The 16,543-nt window shown below is 45.8% G+C and overlaps 2 protein-coding genes and 1 long non-coding RNA gene across 4 annotated transcripts in view; 2 read left to right on the forward strand and 1 right to left on the reverse strand.

Moving 5' to 3' along the window:
• The window catches only part of ABCC8 (ATP binding cassette subfamily C member 8), a 70,115-nt gene extending 66,793 nt beyond the window's left edge, over positions 1 to 3,322 (forward strand). The window contains exons 38-39 of the mRNA XM_014876351.2: positions 271 to 333; positions 2,695 to 3,322. Of these exons, the coding sequence (XP_014731837.1) occupies positions 271 to 333; positions 2,695 to 2,832 (201 nt within the window). The 3' untranslated portion in view covers positions 2,833 to 3,322. The remainder of the gene's footprint in view (positions 1 to 270; positions 334 to 2,694) is intronic.
• Positions 3,323 to 3,367: 45 nt separating this feature from the next.
• Positions 3,368 to 8,164, reverse strand: LOC148221682 (uncharacterized). Of its 2 annotated transcripts, none has more exons than XR_015807576.1 (3): positions 7,978 to 8,164; positions 6,232 to 7,399; positions 3,368 to 6,102 (listed from the first exon to the last, which is right to left on the reverse strand). It is a non-coding gene; the product is annotated as an uncharacterized LOC148221682 (long non-coding RNA). The 2 variants fall into 2 exon arrangements; XR_015807575.1 differs by having other exon boundaries at positions 6,232 to 6,371; positions 6,990 to 8,152.
• A 138-nt stretch (positions 8,165 to 8,302) lies between these two features.
• Positions 8,303 to 10,413, forward strand: KCNJ11 (potassium inwardly rectifying channel subfamily J member 11). Its single transcript, XM_014876381.2, has one exon. It carries the CDS (start codon positions 8,557 to 8,559, stop codon positions 9,751 to 9,753), a length of 1,197 nt encoding a protein of 398 aa, XP_014731867.1. The 5' UTR covers positions 8,303 to 8,556; the 3' UTR covers positions 9,754 to 10,413.
• Positions 10,414 to 16,543: the final 6,130 nt, after the last annotated feature.

A 16,543-nucleotide genomic window follows, 5' to 3' on the forward strand; every position in this document is an offset into this window, starting at 1 on the left:
GATGGAGCAGTGGGGATGGGATGGCAGGATGGAGCAGTGGATTTGGAATTGCAGGATGGAGCAGTGATTTGGAATTGCAGGATGGAGCAGTGGGAAGGGAATTGCAGGAGTGACCAGGCTCTGGCTTAGCTCACACATGGAGCTGATTTCTCACTTGTGCAATGGAGGATCAGTAACAGCATGGAACAGGCAGTGGTTCCTTAAACCTCCTCAGTGTCTATCCTGCAAGTGCTGTTGTTGGAAAAGCCCCAACTGTTTCTCCCTCCCTAGGAGAACATTCTGCAGAAGGTGGTCATGACTGCGTTTGCTGACAGAACTGTGGTTACCATAGCAGTAAGTACAGTCCCTGCTGCCCTTCCCATGCCAGCAGGGATCAGAAAAGTCCCACTGGTCACTTCTTGCCCGTGTTATTAAATGTGTTAATTAAACCATTCATCTTTTTTTCTAAGTGGTGTTTCAATGCAAGCTTTCTTTTCCATTTTAAAATGTCTTATTTCGATTCATAAGAGGAGCTTCTTGAATGTGTTGCATGATGCTAAGTCAAATGACCTGTGAAGGTACATAATCTAAGTATGCTCTCTATCTTCTGTTTCCCATTTTAAGCTAAATTAAAATACTTTGACTGCTGTGAAATGTAAGTTTCATCAAGCTAAAATAATCATTTAACTAAGGACAAGTAAATACACATATTTCAGGGAGGTGAAACGAAGTCATATGCTTCCTTACAGTTAAAAATTCAGCATAAGAAATCTATGCTCAGGAATCTCTGACCATCATTTATTTTCACCTAGCCAATGTGTAACAGAAGACCTGATTTACCTTATGGTATCCATCCACTGTGTCATTATAAAAAAAGCAAAGCAATCATAACCATGACATTTCCTGCATGAAAATTCAGATTTGCACTGTATTCTGCATTTATATATCTTTTTAAAGTTTGTGTGGGGACAGGCTGAAAAAGCTTCATTATTCTTTTACTCCTTTTTAGTGAGTTTTAAACTGAACAGTTCAAACAAACAACATCTTGGAATAAACTTACTTTGAATGGTTTTGTTTACTTCCAATTGTAAATGTAGTTTACATCAGGTGGGTTTGTATTCAAAACATTCTGTAGCAGAAACATAACACAGGGGCTTTGTGGAATGGGTCGTGGTTTTGGGGTTTGTTGTTTTTTTGTTATTGGTTTTCAGGTGTGTTTTTGTTTTGTGTTGGTTTTGGTGGTTTTTTTTTCCCAGAAAAACCCATCTATTCCTAATTTCTGTTTAGGAAAAATAAGAATAGTAGGAGTTCTAGTGCTGGCTCTGTATTATCTTCTATGTTACTCACAGTTACCAGGGTGGCAGCACTGATTGTGTTACACTGAAAGAGATCAGACAAGGGCAGCAAATTCAACTGGAATGTGATATTTCAATCCCCTGCCTGTGGACTGGATAAATGTCATAGAAACTGCAGAAGAGATGAGATTGGTAGATGCCATCTGTGATTATTTTATGGAAAATCTGGCTAGGAAAGCCAGAGAAGGAAATACAAGAGTTGTTTTGATGCTGAGGATGCCCAAGATATGATTAGGAACCTTGTGGGTGAAGAGCAACTGTGTAACAGCAACCATAATATTCTGAGATGAAATATCCCTGCAGGAGTAATGCAGATCCAAAAAACCCCCATGTAGTTACAGTTAGCATTACAAAGTGGAATTCTGTCAATATGAAGAGACTTGCAAAAAACTAAACCCAAAAATAAATGGTGGTGGGGGGGAAAAAGGATAAAAGAAGCAGCCAAGGAGATTGAATCTGACAGGGATTATGGAAATTACTGAAGCGTTTTATTTAAAAAGAAGATGGAAACAATGCATGCTATTTATTTAGGTAATGCTTGAGTTAGGACATAAAACTGTGGTATGGGCAGAGACATAAAAAAAAGATGATTGGAAACAAGAAGGCTGGAAATTCACACTTTCATGCCTTGAATGCTGTGTGCAGCTCCAGTCTCCTCCTGGCCAGAACAGCACACTGCAACACGACAATGCTGAGGAGCCCAGGCTGGTTCTGGGAGCGAGCAGCTGAGCAGGATGGGGCTCTCTGGAAGGGGACAAGGACAAGGGAGAGGTGTGCAGAGTCCCAAGGGAGGGTACAGGTGAACTCTGAGCCCAGAGCATACAGGAGGAGGCAGGATCTGTTCTTATGGTGGGAGCAAGCATGGAAAAGTCTTTTTCCAAAAAATATGGATTGTGCAGAAGGATTGTGAGAGCTCAGAGAGGACGTGGGCAAGCCTTGTAACACTGGCTAGATCAGCTCTGAGCACACACAAAGCACAGCAGGCTGGGGGAGCAGCCCAGACCAGGAGGGATCCAGGACTGGGAGAATTCCCAGTTTCCACAGGCATTTCCACACTCAGGTCCCCAGGTCCTGCTGTGCCTGGCTGCCTTCCTTTGGCTGCCCTGGGCAGCAGGGCCCTGGGCTGAGGACATTCCAAAGGGAACTCTTCCCCTACAAAATACTTTTGGATTTTTTAGGTACTTGAGAATCCACCTGGCTCTTGGTCTGTGTATTTATCTGCAGCACTTTGATTAAGGCTACTTATCCTCCTAATTTCGAACTTCATAGGAAAATTAATTTGTGAAAGTCTGTCTTATCCTGGAATATATTGAATAGAGAGAGATACACTGACCTGGCATTTTGTTTATTTGTTTTTCAGCACCGTGTGCACACGATCCTCAATTCAGATTTGGTTATTGTAATGAAGAGAGGGGTTATTTTGGAATATGACAAGCCTGAGGTTCTGCTAGAACAAGAAGACAGTGTCTTTGCTTCTTTTGTACAAGCAGATAAGTAATGAAAATAAATAAAGCGTTTTAAAATACAATTTTATTATTTTCTAAAAAATGTAAAATATCTGTAAATAAATATTATTTCATTATAAATCGAGCTTTTCCTTTTTTAATAAAATGAGCCATTTTTTCCATCTGAAGCATTAATGAATTACCTGTGTACTTTAATTTTTTGTATACTACTACTTTTCTTTGTATTTGCTGCCAAAGAATCATGAAACAGTTGAAAAAAACCAACATGGGTGAACTACAACAGGATACACATCAAACAAACATAACCAGCATGGAGTTTTTATGCAACTCTCAACCCCCCAACCCATCATTTATTAACATGTTATTTTTTATGTGTCATAGCCCTACTGTAGATAATGTTGGTGACTGACAAATGCAGAAAGAAAAATTATATACCAAAGGTATCTCTCAAAAGCTTGTATCTCTTTCAATCAAGTGACTCTGTAAAGCTTTAATATCCAAATATAAAATCTATAAAACGTTTTTTATACTGTGGTTTATTGGTAGTGCCTGAGTTGTACCTTAGACTCTCCTTTAATACTGTCTAGAAATCAATCTCAATGTGATTCCATCTTTCTGCCCACTGAATATTCTTACACTGATTCCAGGCAGGATGGAGACAAGACTCCCCCCCAAACTGTGAGAAAGCTGAGAGGAGGCAGGCTGTAAAATATCAGTGTTTAATGTACACTGTTTCCAGACCAGTGCAGATGTACCAATTCATCTGGAAATTATCCCTGCAAGTTTGGTAAATAAACAGCATTAAACCTTTCCCTGCAGCTCAGAGCTTGACTCATCATCTCCTGGTTTCACATATTTCACCCACTGTCGTGCTGTCTCCAGATTTACTGTGACCCTTGCCAATAAATTCTGTACACTTGAGGTAACTTTTAGCCACTGAAATGATCCCAGTTTAGCTAGACAGCTATTAATCCCTGCCCTGTGACAGTCATTCTGGGATTTTTTCATTAATAGAGGGTTAGAATGTCAAAAACCCAGTGGAAGGCTACAATGAATTTTTCATTTATTCTTTTTACATCAAGTTTGCCTTTACATCCATTTTTTTGTTTTGTCACTTCCCCTATTTGAAGGATTTCTGGTGCTTAGGAGAGCTCTTTATCTTTTGGGTTTGGTGGTTTTTTTCACTCTCTTTAGCCTGCTCAATTAGTTTTGAACCTGTTTTTAAAAGCTTTATTTTCTAGAAAAAGAACACCTCAGTGTTCTCATGGGCCATGTGACATTTTAAGGCATTACTTCTAGCACTGCAGCAGCCAGCCAGGGAAAATGAAGAGCTGTTGTTGCTGTTTGTGTTACCAGCTCCAGAGCAATATTTGCAGCATATCCCTGCTGTTATTTGGACAACAGTGAAGGGCAGGTAAGTGGCACCAGAGGAGAGTGTGGAATGAGCAGTAAATTCAGGAGGTAGGATGTGGTTATGCAGATGAAAGGCATGAGCTCTGTCATTGCCTGCTACCCTTTGAGAGGGAAGAAAGGGCAGCTGGGAGCTGTTTCCTCCTCCAGGGAATTGTGTGCTGGGCAGTGTCCAAGAAAGAAGGGCTGCAGGACTGTTGGTGTGTGTTCACCCTGGAACACCAGGCTGCCAGGAGGGCTGGGAGAGGAGAACTGGGGGCAGGAGGGCACAGAGCAGGTTCTGCTGCAGCCCCTGGCCGTTCCCTCTCCTGCCTTGCCGTTGCTGTCTCGGGCAGGATCCCATCCTGTAAGAGCAGCTCTGCAGGACACCCCAAACTCACTGCAGCCGTCTGTGCATCTCCGAGATTCTGGCAACGGGACCGTGCAGGGAAGGGAGACTCGTGCTGAAATTTCATTAAGTGCCTGGGATTTGACGCTGCAATTTGGACTCACTCCTATCCCACAGGCTTCTGCCAACCTTAGCCAGAAGGGGATGCAGAGGAGGAAAGGACACAGCATATTGCTAAGGAGGCTTTCTCTTGCAGTATTAAGAAATTAGAACTTGGAAGGGCAAGTGTCATGTATTTCCATTTTAAATGGGGCTTGTATTTCCCAAGTAGCATTGCAGGAGAGCAGGGTGAGTTCATTCATATCCAACAATTACTCATCTTTTTAATGGTAGTGCTGAATCCGTGTGTGTGAGCTGCCACTCAGCTGGGACATTTCCTCAGCACATTTCATCTGGTCTCGTTTATCTGGGGCCAGGGAGTTCCTGCCCCTAACTCCAAAGGATTCAGAGTCCCACCAGTGACCAGAAGAGCATTATTGTGTGCTGTGAGGCTCACTGCTGTTATCCAAGTCAATAAACCTTGTTGCCACGAGGGAGGCAGCCCAGGAGTCACTGCTAAGCCGGGCTCACACGTGTGTTGGTGTGGCAGTGAGGCATCACTCAGCAAAGGCTGCCTTTGTTGTCCTCAGGGCCAGGATTTGCCTCAGTCCCAAAGGTGTTAGATGGAGATGCAGCCAGAGGGGTTTTTGTTGCTTTTTGTAGATGCTTCCATCATACAAAGAACTTTATGGGGTTTATTCCCTTAGGAAACACAGAGTGGCTGCTTCATCAGCTCTGCCCAGCTCTGCTCATTCCTCCCCTTGTGGCTTTGCATAACTCTGAGCTCTTTTCTTCTGCCTACCTGCTCGTACTGCAAGGTGATTTATGAGGCTTAATTTCTGTCAGACTAACACTGTGTAGCCTCTGAACTTTTACTTGGCCTCTAAAGGCAGAGTAATAACATGTCAACAGCTAAATTTCAATTTGACAGTTATCATAAACTCTTGTTTGAGAGCCATTAAAATTAGAATAAATGGGGAGTTTTGAAGTGTAAAGCCTATTATGTGGGTGGAAGAACCTACCCCTCATGATTCAATACTACAGAGTGGGATTGTTCATTCCTGTGAGCCCATTTTTTTTCGGCAGCTCTTAACACAAATATGTTGGCTCACTCAGAAGATCTGTCACTCTTGTCTTTTAAGTATCTGCCACTTGATCCATAGACAGCTCTAGAAATTCTTCTGCAGAAGCCACTTGCTTTGCTACCCCACCTCAGCCCCTAAGTGCTCCGAGATGAAGCAAAAGAAGTGGGAAATGACAGTCACAGAACTGGAAACTGTTCTAGTGCTTTAGGATCCTAAAGGATTTTAGGATTGCTGAAAGCAGCGTGCTGAGTGTGTTCATAAAGACCCTCCCTGGGTCGTTCTTAGCACTGGGCAATGCAGCAACTCACTCTTCCTCGAAAACCTCTCCCCCAGGGATAAAATGGCTTTTATCCATTCCACATTCATGGAGGTACCGCCCTCTGCAGGAAAAGGTACAGAATAAAGACCACGGTTAGAAAAGAATAAGGAAAAGCGGCACAAAAGCCAGGACTGCCTCTGGAATCCCTGTGCCCACCTGTGCCAGGGGGTAAAATGCTGCCATGACTTACCTGGGGTTGTACGGGCTGTTTATGCTCACTGCAAAATGCTGGACCTGCCATCAGCTGCAGAGCGACACTTCTGACAGGTAAAAAGGTAAAACTTCGGCTTGCTTCATCCTTTTGGCTTATGGGGTTTCTTTCTTTTCGTGCTTAGAAAGAAAATCTTTTTAAACATCTACATTGTCATATAAATCATGTAGTTAACAAAGGAGAAGTGTAGGTGACATTCACACCAAGGACACAAAAAGAGTCCAGGGGATGAAGGATGGGCAGAAAGGAGGAACATTTTTGGCTAAGCCATGTGCCAGGGCACCTTGTTGCTCTCCTGACTTTATTTATCAAAGCAACAAGAAAGATGAACCAAATTAGGAAACTGACCCCTCCAAAAGGAATCGATGTGTGCAAGGACGTGCCACTATTCATACATAAAAAGTAGAAATAGTCTAAAGTAATAGTAAACATTTAATTTCAAGACCTATCATGACTGCTTGGAGAGCTCAGAGTGATTACTTCAAACTACTACTCCAAAATCCCGAGGTGGGCTGATTGAAGGAGCTATAGGTGGTGAACGTTAATTTCAAGAACAACTGGTTAATTCCCAGATATCAGCTGGACAATTGCCTTGCCCAGGGAATCAGGGCCAAGAGCTGTTTGCAGCGTGGACCAAAGCACTTGGAGCCAAAACTAAAGGGAAAGTCCATGGACACACATCATGCAATTATAAAATAAATAATCACAAATCGATCGGTACTAAAGAAAAAAAAAACCTCTTATCCAGAATATCCTGGGATGCTGTAGAAACTCCACAATGTTGGTGTCTAAGCTGAAATAGAAACAAAATATTGAAGCCAGAGGAAATAAACACATCAATGAGAATGGTGCTGATGACACAGCAGCGAAGCCACATCAGAATGTTTAAATAATGCATCTTGTCAGGAGGATACATCCTTCCATGTGTGTATAAATACACAGACACGTCCCAGTGTCCCAAACAGGCTCTTGGCTTTTCTGAGGATTTTGATGCCTGTCTGGAAGTTCATGGCACTGAGGGTTAACCCTTCGCAGCCAGATTTTTTGTTTTGTTTTGTTTTGTTTTGGGGTTTTTTTGCAACTTTTGCTGCTGTTTGGACTGCAGATGTTTTCCTGAGTAGCCACAGCTCACATCATTTCACAGTCTCTGCAGAAAAAAAAAAAAAAGAAAAGAAAAGAAAAAAAATTTTTAAAAAATTCCTTGTTTATTCTAAATAACTCAGGCGAAATTTTAAGTGGGATTGAGCCCTTTTAGTTCCAAGTCTCTCTTTAGCCGTTACATCCTTGGACTCAGCTTCTTCAAGCAAATTTCCTACCCCTGCCTGCCCGACTTATCAGATGAATGCTTTCCTCCTATTTACCGAAAGGCATGCAGGTGAATTTCAGTAATTATTATTATTATTATTATTATGAAGAAGAAGAATAATAATAAGAAGAATAGTGATATTGTTATTAGTAACTGTTATATTACTATTGTTGTTGTTGGTTTGGTGTTGTTATTATATTGTAATTGTATATTATATTGTAATTATATAGATTTAATATTGAAATGATATTGTAGTATATAGCATAATGTCATTAATATTAATATTACTATTACTACTGATATTGATATTAATATTTATATTGATATTGATATTGTTATCGCTATTACAAATTCCTTTTTTAAAATTGGCCAGCGCCTTTTTTCTCCCCCTTTCCCCCTCCATTTCACGGAATAATCACCCGCCATGAAGCCGCGGCATCTCACAGAGGAGCGGCTGCTGATGGCAGCCAGCGAATCCGTCCTGGATCCAATGTTTACATACAAACCGCGGCCCGAAACCCTTCCCCCGGAGGGGAAAAAAAAAAAAAAAGCCGAGGGAAGGAGGGTGAGAAGGTAAAGGAACGCCCCCATCTGCGGGCCGGGCGCTCGGCGCCCCCGAGCCCGCGGCGCTCGCACGGCTCCGGCTCCGGCTGCGGCTCCGGCTCCGGCTCCGGCTCCGGCTCCGGCTCCGGCTCCGGCTCCGGCTGCGGCTCCGGCTCCGGCTCCGGCTCCGGCTGCGGCTCCGGCTGCGGCTCCGGCTCCGGCTCCGGCTCCGGCTCCGGCTCCGGCTCCGGCTCCGGCTGCGGCTCCGGCTCCGGCTCCGGCTCCGGCTGCGGCTCCGGCTCCGGCTGCGGCTCCGGCTCCGGCTGCGGCTCCGGCTCCGGCTCCGGCTCCGGCTGCGGCTCCGGCTCCGGCTGCGGCTCCGGCTCCGGCTGCGGCTCCGGCCGCGGCTCCGGCGCACGCAGAGCCCGGCGCCGCTCGGGCCCGAGCCCGGGGCCATGCTGTCCAGGAAGGGCATCATCCCCGAGGAGTACGTGCTGACCCGGCTGGCCGAGGATGTGCCGGACCACGCCCGGTACCGCGCGCGGGAGCGCCGGGCGCGCTTCGTGGGCAAGAACGGCGCCTGCAACGTGGCCCACAAGAACATCCGCGAGCAGGGGCGCTTCCTGCAGGATGTCTTCACCACGCTGGTGGACCTCAAGTGGCCGCACACTCTGCTCATCTTCACCATGTCGTTCCTGTGCAGCTGGCTGCTCTTCGGCATGGTCTGGTGGCTCATCGCCTTCGCCCACGGCGACCTGGACCACAGCACGCGGCTGCAGCGGGACCCCGCCGAGGGCGCGGCCGGGGCCGCCTTCGTGCCCTGCGTGACCAGCATCCACTCCTTCACCTCCGCCTTCCTCTTCTCCATCGAGGTGCAGGTGACCATCGGCTTCGGGGGCCGCATGGTGACGGAGGAGTGCCCGGCCGCCATCCTGGTGCTGATCGTGCAGAACATCGTGGGGCTGGTCATCAACGCCATCATGCTGGGCTGCATCTTCATGAAGACGTCGCAGGCTCACCGGCGCGCAGAGACGCTCATCTTCAGCAAGCACGCCGTGATCGCCCTGCGGGAGGGCAGGCTCTGCTTCATGCTGCGGGTGGGCGACCTCCGCAAGAGCATGATCATCAGTGCCACCATCCGCATGCAGGTGGTGAAGAAGACGGCCAGCATGGAGGGGGAGGTGGTGCCCCTCAACCAGATCGACATCCAGATGGAGAACCCCGTGGGGGGCAACAGCATCTTCCTGGTGTCCCCGCTCATCATCTACCACGTCATAGACAAGAACAGCCCCCTCTACGACATCTCCCCCATGAACCTGCACCACCACGAGGACCTGGAGATCATCGTCATCCTGGAAGGGGTGGTGGAGACCACGGGCATCACCACCCAGGCCAGGACCTCGTACCTGGCCGATGAAATCCTCTGGGGCCAGAGGTTTGTGCCCATCGTGGCCGAGGAGGACGGGCGGTACTCGGTGGATTACTCGAAATTTGGCAACACGGTGAAAGTGCCCACGCCCTCGTGCACTGCCCGGCAGCTGGAGGAGGACAGGAGCATCATGGACACCATGCCCCTGTCCCCTAAAGGCACCATCAGGAAAAGGTCTGTCAAGCTAAAACCCAAATTCACCATCAGTGAAGAACCTTCCTGATGCCTCCTGACTGGGAAACTCTGTTAGGGCTTTGTGTCTGAAAGATCTCACGAACTCAAAAACACTGAGGTGGCCTCTTACTGTTTTTTTAAAATTCAGGTTGGTAGCACAAGGTATGTTCTGGTGTTATTTATTGCGGGGAAATCTAAAGCATAATTATATTTTTTTAAAGGTGTGAGAGATTTCAAGCAGAACTGGGAGTAGGGAAAATCAGGGTCTGCAGCTTTAAATTTCAATTCAGACTATTTAATTGCACGATCATTCTGCGTTGATTCAACTGCAGGTAATGACACATTTTCTCAAAAAATAAATGTATATTTATCCTCAGAGATTGCAGTTTTTAGGGTCTTGCAGTGTTTGCAAGTCAGTAGTTTTTAACTGGTGGTTTTTTTCCTAACTTGAACAATCAATATTGCAAAATTAAAAATTAATAATTAATAAGGTAGGCTGGATTTAAATGATAAAAAAGGGTCAGGCAATGACACGAGACCAGATCTATATTATACTGTATGTTTCAAAGAAATTAACTGCTGGATTTGCATCATCCATATTGTGCTGTGTGGAGCCACTCCTACCACATGCAGTATGAAATGTATTTGAATATTTACTTTTGTTTATTTTAAAAGCCTTTACACTTCCAAAATAAAACATTCAGGAATACCTTTTTGTACTGTACATTTCTGAGAGTCAGCAATGCTTTGCCTTTAAAAGGAGTAGCAGATAATATACAGTTGAAATTAATAATAAATAGGAAATAATCTGCATTTTAATTTTGAAACGGAGAGAGCAACATTCCCTCTTTCCAAGCCACACGGCAATAGGATATTCAGTACAAAAATTAACCTCTGCCTTGGGTCACGGTGAATTCTGCTAGATAATCAAGGAATAAAAATAGAATTACATATTTTGAATGAAGGGACGGTGCTGAATGCTGAAAATAGGGTGCTGCAGTAGGGAAAACCTTTTTCTCCTTTCCCTTTTGTAAAAGAAACCAAGGGCGGGTTTTGTGCTTAGGGGAAGGAGGGGTGTCCAAAACAGCGTGGTCACCTCTGGGATGCTTTGTCAAAAACATTATTGCTGCTGAGGGGACAATTCCCTTTGCAGCCTCTGCCGCTGGTGCCTGCCTTGGTTTGCAGCTGCACCCGAGATCTGTGCTTTGCCAGCAGGAGCCACGGGCACTCTGGCATCCCTCGGTGCCAGCAGAGCCACGGGCACTCTGACATCCCTCGGTGCCAGCAGGAGCCACGGGCACTCTGACATCCCTCGGTGCCAGCAGAGCCACGGGCACTCTGACATCCCTCGGTGCCAGCAGGAGCCACGGGCACTCTGACATCCCTCGGTGCCAGCAGAGCCACGGGCACTCTGACATCCCTCGGTGCCAGCAGGAGCCACGGGCACTCTGGCATCCCTCGGTGCCAGCAGAGCCACGGGCACTCTGACATCCCTCGGTGCCAGCAGAGCCACGGGCTCTCTGACATCCCTCGGTGCCAGCAGAGCCACGGGCTCTCTGACATCCCTCGGTGCCAGCAGGAGCCGTTCCCCTGCAGCTCCTGCTGCCCCTTCATTTCCACACCCTTACTGGGAGGTGGCACCGACAGGGAAATCTGCCACCCCCCCCTACAAAAACACAGCGTCCCTATAAAACCTAAAGGAGCATCACAGAACTGATCCCACACCTGGCTGCACAGGCTGTGCAGAGAGGAACCAACTTAATTTAAACAGAATTAATGATTCAAGGAGGATCTAGCAGAAAGTCTTGTGTGTTCTGTAGTTCACAACAGACACCTGAAATTGTTCGTGTTGGCAATAATGTGGCAAATTTCTGATGCCTTGTCAGTGTAACTATAGTTCAAGCTCATTCAAAATAGGAATATATTCAGGCATCTATAGTAAAACAATCAATGTTTGGATGAAATCAGTTATTGGGTTGAAATGAAAAAAAATTTGTTATGTTTTTGCTGTTTATGTATTTCAGTTTTATGAAGCATTGTCAGACTGCCAGTTACAGGAATAAATGCCTGCTCAGCTTCCAGCTCCCCAACACACCTATATTATTCTGTGAACGGCTCTGAAAATGTGAGATGAGTTTCACAACAAAATGACAGTATAACTAGCATTAGCAAGTAGTCAGCAAAGAGAATTTGGAAAGGCACATTTTATAATTGTAATCATAACCCCCCCACCCCCCCAGGTTTTTAAAATAGGACATGATTAAACGCCTTACATGATTAAATTTCTTCTGTAAGACCCAGATGATTTGTCACGTTATTTTCTGGCTTTCCCTTTTTTCCTGCCCCTGTCTCCCATTGCCTGTCAGAGGGCACTTACAGTAGAGCTCCTTGCATTTCCCAGGCACTTCTGCTCCTTTGAAAGTTCATTGCCACAAAATCACTGCTCTGTTCTCACAAGAGTCATACACAAAATATTAATTGGCTTTCCAGTGGATTGAAGTCTTTGGCCTCCCCATGAGTCTCCTCAGTGCCTTATTTCAATGTGTGAGGTGCACCTTAAGGTTCTCTCACAAAACCATTTCAGGTCTGGTTGTGTTTTAAAGCTCTTCTCAAGATTTGACCTAAATGTGAAGCAGTTTCAGCAGCAATACCATGCGACTATTGTGAGGAACTGATGCAAGCTTCTTTTTGCCTCGGAGAAATCTGTGAAGCTGAGAGGTGGAAAATTCTCTTTGTTCCTTTTGAGATGGGAGGGGAAAAATGAGAAGAAACAGCTTCTGTTCACTGGGCTGCTGTCAGGACCATCTTATGTGTCACTTCTTTTTCAAAAATCTGCCTGATTTTTCTGAAGTCTTGCAAAAAAGAGGCATCATAATATTATGAGGAAGGCAGGATTTGTGCTGTTGAAATCGCCATGGTGAATGATTTGAATCAAAGCTGGTGATTTTGAATCTCAGGATTGTTGTGATATAAAATCCTTCCGTTTAAAATATTCAGAAGCATTTTGGGGGCAGAGCGAGGAAGGAGGAGCGTATTCATTCTGCACTAAGGGTTCTACTTCCTTCTGGGAATGCTTTCATTTTCTCATTTATGAGGTATTTGGGAGCACAGGTATCTGGAATTGTCCTGTAGGTCATCCTTCTGCTGGCCACCCCCATTGTCCATGGGGAGGCTCTGCAGGTGTCAGTGCTGCCGTTTGTCACAGGAAATCCTCCCTGTTAGCAGGGAGCACACACCGTGTTTTAGTTGAGCTCAGCAGTGACTTTGAGCTTTCTTTCTCAGCCCACGCCTGCTTTGGGGTGGGTGGCAGCAGAGTTTGGATCCTGCTGGGGAGAGCTGGGGGTCCCCACGTGTCCCTGACACAGACGGTGGTGGGAGGGAGGCTGGAGGCTGCCTCACCTGCCCGGGCTCACCTGTGGCCATGGATACAGGCAGGGAGGCCAGTGATGAGTTTTGTCCGTGGCAGAACCAGCTGAGTCCATGGAATTGCTTTTTTTTGTGTGCTCCAGGAGACAATGAATGGTCAGTTTGTGCTCCCAGGTTCACGCTGTTCAGTGATTTCGAATTGGAGTTTGTGGAGCTGCTTGGATGGAGAGAAGGATCACAGGGCTGGTGACCAGAAAGGGACACTGCAGAACACTTACATGCCATGGTTTAAAATATTTGTAGTGGCTGCTGGGGAGCCACTGGGCATCTCAGTTCATGTTGCATTTCCTAATGAAATCAAAACATATGTTTACAAAATTAGATTATAACAAGGTCTGACTTTCTCTCTTTATCCCTCAAGGCACATGGTAAGTTCAGAGTTACAGCACCGTACTTGGGTAGGACATGTCCCTATAAAATAGATACAAGCCAGAAGTGAACTCAAGAGATGGCATTAGAAGGGAAAAGAGAATCAGGGATACAAAATAAACACATTTAAAATCCAGAAGTTACACAGTGTGAAGACAATGTCAAGCAGTAAGAAACGATTTCACTTTGAAGCAGCAGCAAAGGTGTGACGATGCTGAGATGAGAGATCAGAAAAAAGCAGATATGAGAGGCTGGAATGAGAGTCTTTAACAAGGCCAAGGTCTACGTGCTAGCACAGATTAGCAACAGGGTCAATGTCAAAATCCAGGCTGGCCTGTAAAGTGAGACTGCAGGCTGGGCATGGCCAGCATTGCTCAATCCAGTGGGTAAATATTGCTGCTTGTGGAGCAAGGCACGAGTCACAGCAGAGCCCTGCTAGCAGGACTTGGGGTCTGACCCCTGTGGTTAGGCAGGGATTAATAGTTAATGATATCAAACTAACGAGTAATTAACAGCTCATGGAAATCCGAATTTGTTTCTCCGTGTTTTCCTTCCTTTTCCACGCTTTGTACCTCAGGGTAATTATCACAGGTGTGCTAGCACAGACTGGGACAAGAATGTTTTGGGGAGTAAAATACAAACTTAAAATAGATACTGTATACCCAAAAACTTGTGTGAAATTGCCAAGCATGCAACTTTCACAATGATTACTTGTACAAAGCATGGAAATATATGTTCTTAGGGACCAGATATTGATAAACCACCGTGGATTTGTGCTCTCTTTTGTTCATTTTGCAGGTCTGAGTAGAAGGGAGAGTGTTTCAGCTCTTCAGAATAGAGTTAAGGAGAAGAGATTAAGGCTCAAAGTCGCTGCATTTAAGGCTCCCTGGTTGCACCTTTTCCCTCTCCCTGTGCACTGGCATTCCCACTAGAAATGGGCAGGATAAATATGATAAATGCTCTTTGCAGGCCATATTCCCATGTGGAGCTCCATTCATGCAGGGCCAGCTGCCCCATTCCAAGGTGCACCTCTCCACCCCCGGAGCCCTGATCTGAGCATCCTGGAAGGCAGCAGAGCAATCCCCACCCATTTCCGTGTATTTTTGGGGTCCAGCAGGTGCTGCAGCAGCAGGAGGGGCTTTTCCCTGCCTGCAGCCCTTACTGGGGCACAGGTGCTGCCTGGGGAAGGGGAGCTGGGGGAGCTGGAGCCCAGCAGGCTCAGGGAGGGTGCCCAGCCTGGCTGGGGGCTGCCTGTGGCTCAGTGACTCAGTGCACTATTTTTGATTCAGCAAGGGGAGAAAGATACGTGATCCAAACCTCCACAGCCTGCTATGGAGAACTATTAAAAGAGCAGAAGACATTCTTGAGAGGCTGCAGATCCTGCTCTGAGCTCTGTGGGGTGCCTGCAGAATATGCTGCGTGTTCTTCTGGCTTATGCTCCTGATTTAATTTATAGCACGACTTCAGTGAGCGATCACAGGGCAATGACTCGGTTCAGACTTTGAGAATTTTCAAAAACCAGAACGTGCACCCCTCTCTGCCACTTGCCCCTGTTGACATTTGTGCCTGCCTCCCTCAGGAGTTTAAATGCAGGTGACACCACCCTGTGAGGTTTCCTGAGCAGAGCAGAGCATTAAATGGCAATCCCATCAGAACTGGAGGGTTCCTTGTGACAGAGAAATTTGTCCCCTCTTCCCTCACTGGGAGCAGGGCTGCCACCCTTTTCCTGCTCTAGCTGTTCACTGCTTTAAGTGAATACTTGCTGATAAGTTTTGCCTTTGTTCTCTGCCCAAGAGAGGGGAGGCACAGGTTTTAAATATCACTATTGTTTCATTCACAATAAATATTATTCCTGAGTGGAGTTGAAGCACTGAAATTGGCAGTGAGCATCAGTGCCAGCAACAGGAACACTTCACTTCAATGAACTCAAGTTCCCATTTTCAATCCTGCCTCTTCAAATCCAGGAAGGATTAGCAGGGAGTTCATTAGCACCAGGATTTCCCTCTCAGGACTGGGCACTCTCAGGTTAATAATGTGGGCAGCTGACTCAAATAGCCTCTGATGGGGCCTTGGCTGTGGTGGTGATGTTGTTTCTCTCCTTCAGCATCTCCTGGGAACTTTGTCCTTTGCCTTGTGAGTAAAAATCTTGTTTTATTTCCTTTTCTCGAGCCTGAGAGGATATGGCCCTTGTGCATATTGTATAATCCTTTGTGCTAAGGCCTTTGACTTTGTTCAGTGTTTATGTCACAGTGCTGCCCTGTGCATGAGGGTGGTCAGGGGAGTGTTGCTCTTTTCCCCAGGTGGCAAGGGACAGGACAAGAGCAGAGGGGCTAAGCTATGTCAGCAGCCGTTTAGGTTGGATATTAGGGAAGATTTCTTTCCTGAAAAGATGCTCAGGAGTTGGAGAGGGCTGCCCAGGGAGGTGTTCAGAAGCTGTGTGGGTTGTTGCTGGCTGACCTGGTTTGCTGTTGGAGTTGGCAGTGCTGGGCTGGCAGTTGGATTTGCTGCTCCTGAGATTCTTTTCCAGCCTCAAGTCTCCTTTGATCTTCAGTTCTCACTGTCTGCTGCTGAGTGAATGCTTATGGCAATGGGCACAGTGAAGTTGTTAGTTCGACTTTAGCCTTGCAACTTGAGGAATAAAAATTAGCAAGGTGATGTTTCTTCCATGGAATAGGTGGAGAAAAGAAGCAGTGAGATGAGCAGGGAGAGCAGAGTGATGTTCTTATAAATTATATGGATTTTGGTGGAGCAGAGTGCCCAGGGAGCAGCTTCTTTGTGTTAAATGATGGTAAATTCTTATTTAAATTATAAGCAGTAAACAAATATTTTTCCCAAGTCAGTATCTGTCTTTACAAATATTTTGTAGGGAGTAGCTGTTACTTTCTCACAGGTTTTTTTCTATCAAGTGTTGCCTGGATTTTCTACATTTAGAAGCCACCTGCTTTATTAAATGATGCTTGACAGTGATATTTGCTTATTTGATTTGAAATGTTGTCCTTTCATGTTTCCTTTTTTAAATTACACCGAAGTTGCTATTAATTGAC

Source organism: Sturnus vulgaris, chromosome 18 (genome assembly GCF_052056855.1).
Source record: "Sturnus vulgaris isolate bStuVul1 chromosome 18, bStuVul1.hap1, whole genome shotgun sequence".
Taxonomy (NCBI): domain Eukaryota; kingdom Metazoa; phylum Chordata; class Aves; order Passeriformes; family Sturnidae; genus Sturnus; species Sturnus vulgaris.